Raw genomic sequence first — 5757 nt, forward strand, 5'->3', positions numbered from 1 at the left:
AAAAACCATAAGTACTGGAAACCTGGATCCCTCCGCACCATGATCCGCTACATTACTGTTACTACGGATACGCTTGCGGATATCCGAGTGGAGTATTGTAGCCACAGGTGTCAAAATTATATCGTGTGAAGTAGTCCGAATGCATACATGTATATACGAACATGTATCAGTTTGCACGTAACTCAAGAAACCCAGGAAACAGTTGTTCTTAAGAAAATCCTCGAACTGCGCGAGTTTTCAATATTGTCAGATGTCAATTATCTGTTTTCATTTGAATAAAAATGTTTTTTCATGAAATTCTGTGTATTTAAATTTTTGTTTAAAGCCGTTAAATAATGAGTTTACATATATTTCTCTTGAAAATGGAATCACGTATCAGGGATAGGTCCAATTACTTTAAAAAGGTAATTAATAAAATTACAATTACTTTGACTTTTTATTCAATTTATTAAAAGGCTTGTTATTAATTAAATTGCAATAACTTTGCAAAAAAATGTAATTAATTACAGTCAAGTACAATTATTTTTTTTTATAATTACCACATCTCTGCCACATATGCATTTACAGATTGAAAGGGGGGAGGGGGGTGGATTCTGTGAGATTTCTCATGTTTCCTCCAGAATGTTGTGTAAGCTTACAGAAATTTAAGACGAAATATATCAAAGAACTATTGAGATCTTTTGGAAGTTACTGTACAGTACTTTGTACGGCCAAGCCTTTCCTCCTAGAATTCAGCCAACGGTTTTCTATCTGATTTAAAGTATGGCCAACATAAACAGAAAAAAATATCGCAGCATGAAACAAATGAGTGAAAAATTCTCGAATGGGACGTAAACAACACACAATCAATCAGTCTTTGGGACATACTTGTTTTATAGAGGCATTGCAAAATGTCAAACATATACACAATTTACTAGCATTCAAATTTTCTTGAATACCTTGCAATTGTATTGTTTACTACATAGGCGTCAGAACATTGCACATAATGTAGGCATTGAAATTTGGGGTTTATCTTTTTTTGTTGGTTTAGCCCCCCCCCCCCCCCCCCCCCACTTTCACTTTTAATTTGCTTTCGACGCCTATGTACTACCGGGGTATATTCTTAAAGATCAAAATGCCACAGACACGATGCAATGTTAGGAAATATTTTCTAACAAGGTCGATTATAACGATCAAAGAATTTACGAAATTCCAACTTTAAAACGAGGTTTTTGAAATCCTAGTTACATTAATTTACCAGTGAATAGCATGTTAACAATTTTTCTTTATTTTATTTTACGTTACTTTATTCTAATAGTTTTGGAACCGGAGAAGCAAACAGGCAGTGCAGGTGCCGTGGCAGGAGGCGTGATCGGTATGTACATTATTTGTTGTATTTTTTTTTCTTTTTCAGTTCAAGTTTATGTCATATTGCATATTCTCTATCAAAATGATTTGTCATATTAATTTTTTTAAATGCTATGCTGATTACATTCTGTCTGGCATGTGCTTCGGAACTGGGGAGGGGGGCTTCTTTGTTGACAAAGATGGACATAAAAAAGGCATTGGTAATTGGGTTTATAATTCTTTCAAACATCTTCTATGTTGGTTAAGTATCCAACCCCAAGTTAAATTTGTTTCCAATGCCATTGATTGGAGTATGTTCTGTTTCAACTAAACTTTAAATCTTTTTAATTAACACCTTCATTTTTACTTATATTAAGTTATTATTACGCATGTTTTACGTCATTTTTGGGGGATCAAAGTCTTTTTAATTTCGAAGTTTATTCTCTCTTTGAAATTATGAGTTAAAGTTGCAGCTTGTTTTCAGCTGATCATCCTACTGACTTAATTTGTTTAAGTACAATATTTACCTTTTCATTTACAGGCGCTCTTTTGGCAATAATCATCATAGTTTTATTACTTATATTCATTATGGTAAGAAGGGGAAAAATGAAAAACCCAATAGAGCGACTGCAATCCCTCTCAACGAAGCGAAACAAATACATTGACCACGATCTGTCAAACGTTGAGAAAAGACTGAATAATACCGGCATTCCAAAGAGTTATAACGTATGTTAAAGAAATTTATATAAATGCAAATGTAAAACCCCTTAACATTTATGCGAAACGGGCAAAGATAAAACGGGGCGGAAATTTTCATTAAAATAACAGTATTCAAAAAGAGATTCTCTATCTTTAGTTGCACACATTGTAACTTATTTAATAAATAGCCTAGAAAGAACTCATAGCAGAAATAATATAATTTACTTAGCATATAAGGAAAACTTTTGACTTGAGTAGATGATGTGATTGACTTTAGAGTATTGATTTTCAGAATCGTGCCTACTCTCAGGAGTTTGACGACGACGTATACTACGCTGAAAATGAGACCCCTCTAAGGTATCAAATTGTCCGATCGAGAATTACGTTCGAGGAGGAGATCGCCAGAGGGAAATTCGCCATTATCTACAAGGCAAAGTATTGCAGAGATAATTCCTCAACAACTGTCGTAGCCAAAACATTAAAAGGTACGTTATTGAATTGAGGTGTGCGGAAAACAAAAGAATGAAGGTAAAAGTCAGATCTCGGTTTTGATAAAAATATAATTTTAATTTTTCAGAAAACCCAACTCAAGCGGATATTGAGACCATGCATGCCAAGGTTAATTTCTATACAATAAAGATTGGAGAACATCCAAATGTTCTGAAGTTTATAGGAGTTGTGGATGACGACGTTCGTGAGTATAAAATAAAATTCTCAAACACACAGTGAAACTTGTCCAATCCGACATGCACTCGGAGACAGATTTTGTGTTGGTATATACAGGGTGTCGGATTGCACAGTGTTAAAACATAAAAAAATAGTAAAATGGTAAAAAAAAATTTATGTCGGAACTCACAGTGAATTGGATTGCACAGTTATCGGATTAGAGAGTTTTTAATGTAGTAAAAAATTTACTGTCTAAGGCCATCTATAAAATAACATTTGCTTGCCCTCTCCCGACTCATGGTAAATTTACTTGATGGGAAAATCTTGTTTCTAAAAAACTTAAAAATTAAATTAATTGTCGATGGGATAGGAAGGAAAAAAAGAAAGAAATATAGTGCCCTAGAATATTGAAAGAAATGAGTGAGACCCTATTACGTCAGTCGGTCGGGAGAGACAATTAACAAAACACTTTTCAAAAGATGTTCTTAAGTAAGTATCGAACATAATACCAAATCACAGCTTTTATTTTCACCACTATGTTTTGTTCTGGGATGATTTATTATATATTACTTGTTTCTTTGTTTTATAGTTGGTAGATTTATGATACTGGAGTACTGTGAAAATGGGCCCTTGAAGGACTATCTAAAGACTAATAAACATAGGGTTAACGACGACATGCACGAGAAACTGTTCCGATTTGCCTGTGGAATATGTAAAGGAATGAACTACCTAGCTTCTCAGGGGGTTTGTTTTTATTTAATCATAAAAATTTTCAAAGGACGTAGGAACTGGAACTTTACAAAACTGAATTTATGCATCGTCTTAACGATGACAATTATTTATTAGGTATCTGAAATGAAATGTCAAAACGTTTAATATAATATTATTCGCCAATGAGTAAACTTTACACTTTTGTATGTTATTTATGTGATCCCACCTCTAATACTTGAGAGGTCTGTGTTTGCGATGCTCCTGATTTGTATTGTTGGAATGATATTTTCAGATTGAATAATGTACGTTATCTCCAAATAATTCAGTAATGGCTATTTTTTAATGTTTGTCCATTCATTGCGTTGTGTTTAATATTTAGGTTGTACACAGACGTCTCGCGGCCAGAAACATTTTGCTGACGTTCCTGCTGGAAACAAAAATTACAGGATTCGGTCCAGAACCTCGGGATAATGATGGTGATTCCAAAAACGTATGAAACTTCTGAAAATGCTGAAAAAAATTTATAAAAATTCAATAAACATGGTTAATATAATATCTTAAAGGGGAATATGGCTTTTTAAGAATTTTATTCACAAAACGAAACATTTTGCCGAGATTCGACGTGTGGCATTTTAAAGAGAAACCTCAAATTATTTTATTTTTTCTCTCCTTATTACCGCTTTAGAATTATAAAAGGATTTTGATAAAATTGAATTCCATCGAATTCGAAATTTGAATCATCCTTGTATTCTGAATGATAAAATTGCACTGCTTCAAAGAATAAAAAAATTTAGCAAAAATGTGCAAGAAAACGAGAAGTTCGGGTTCAAATTGTTCTCTTGATTTTCCATGTTAATAATTATCATCAATTATATCACGAATCCTATCATCAATTATCAAATAAAACAGTTCAACTCACACTTTTCAGGAGAGAATTCCCATTAAATGGATGGCGCCGGAGTGTATAAAAACCACAAAATACGCCACGGAAAAGAGTGATGTTTGGTCTTATGGCGTGCTTCTCTGGGAAATCTTTTCTATGGGTAAATATTTTTCTCACACTTAAAAGAAATTTAAAATAAAATAACTTTCATTGTCAAGTATAAGATATAAATTTATGATTTTCATTGAAGGCGAATCCCCGTATGAAGGCATAAGGAGTAACGAATTGGAATCTAAATTAAAACGAGGCGAACGACTGAAGAAACCAGAACACTCCGATGATGTGTATGATATTTATTTAATCATTTAATAAATTGCTTTGAAGTGTGATAAAATAAGGAAAAGTTTATAATAATATATTAAGCTATTTCACATTTTCAATAATTCATTCATGATATTTAATTCATTGATAAACGAATGGAAATAATATTTTTGATGAAGGTAATTAATCCCATATATTCTATTTTTCCAAAACTGAATTTTCATACATGTTACTAATTTACAGTTTAGACATTAAAATATTTTATTTAACTTTTTAATATTGTAGTTTCTACAAAATCATGAAAAAATGTTGGCAATATGAGAGCGGAAAGCGTCCAAACTTTGAAGAAATCCATGATGAACTTCAAACTCTGTTCACCGGAAACATCGACGGCGATGACTATTACTACACTCAAGGGGGACTTTATGACAACCGTAAAGCGTAACAATTATATCATTAAAAAAAATCCATTTATTCTTCATTCACCACATAAATGGAGTGACAGTAAAAAACGAATCCATTTTTGTAAAAACAATTTAGCTTGATATGTAGCATAGATATCAATAAGCTCACATAGCGAGTTGTGATCAGAAGGAAAATATATGAATATATATGTAAATAAAACTATGTTGGAAATGGATCAAAATAACATATGATGACCAATGTTATTGTTTTTTATATTTGTAGCGCTCAAATATGTAATCATATGTATAAATGTAAAATTATATCTTATACATACATTTAAACATTTGTAAATTACATAGATATACCATTTTTAGAAGAAAAAGAATTACCAGATGTGATTAGACACTGGTGTATATACATGATGTAGTCTGTTCAAAGAAGAGATATACTAATCCACGATTCAGTGAATACTCTTTTTATCTGGGTTTTTACCTAAGGCAAAATCGAGCTTAATCTTGTGTAATCTGAATCTCTTTATAGGTAAATACATTTTTAAAAAACCTGATTGTCATAGATTCATTTCACTAATTAGTTTAAAGAGATTTTGCTAGTTTTTCTCTCTCATATGTAGATACAGTGTACTTTTTATGCTATATGTGTTGTTCATTATATCTCCATTTCATCTAAGCCGATGGATCAAAAAGGCTTTTTTTTCCTTTTTAGTTTTTTTTTTTAATTTACTTTTA

General features: G+C 32.0%; 1 protein-coding gene across 1 annotated transcript; it reads left to right on the plus strand.

The window, feature by feature from the left end:
- Nucleotides 1-1218: 1218 nt before the first annotated feature.
- On the plus strand, nt 1219-5092 carry LOC134265918 (fibroblast growth factor receptor 3-like). Its single transcript, XM_062748132.1, has 9 exons — nt 1219-1354; nt 1868-2052; nt 2318-2510; nt 2603-2719; nt 3281-3435; nt 3782-3892; nt 4331-4445; nt 4536-4629; nt 4892-5092. Exons 1-9 carry the CDS (start codon nt 1249-1251, stop codon nt 5049-5051), a joined length of 1236 nt encoding a protein of 411 aa, XP_062604116.1. The 5' UTR covers nt 1219-1248; the 3' UTR covers nt 5052-5092.
- Nucleotides 5093-5757: the final 665 nt, after the last annotated feature.

Source organism: Saccostrea cucullata, unplaced genomic scaffold (assembly GCF_032062105.1).
Source record: "Saccostrea cucullata isolate Sc308-1 unplaced genomic scaffold, CSIRO_AGI_Scuc_v1 ctg12496, whole genome shotgun sequence".
Taxonomy (NCBI): domain Eukaryota; kingdom Metazoa; phylum Mollusca; class Bivalvia; order Ostreida; family Ostreidae; genus Saccostrea; species Saccostrea cuccullata.

Excerpts from the sequence above, each read along its gene's own strand:
- LOC134265918 (XM_062748132.1), top strand. The coding sequence starts at position 1,249 with ATGTTAACAATTTTTCTTTATTTTATTTTACGTTACTTTATTCTAATA. Across the intron at positions 1,355-1,867 it reads CGTGGCAGGAGGCGTGATCG|GCGCTCTTTTGGCAATAATC; the intron begins GTATGTACATTA and ends TTTCATTTACAG. Across the intron at positions 2,053-2,317 it reads GCATTCCAAAGAGTTATAAC|AATCGTGCCTACTCTCAGGA; the intron begins GTATGTTAAAGA and ends ATTGATTTTCAG.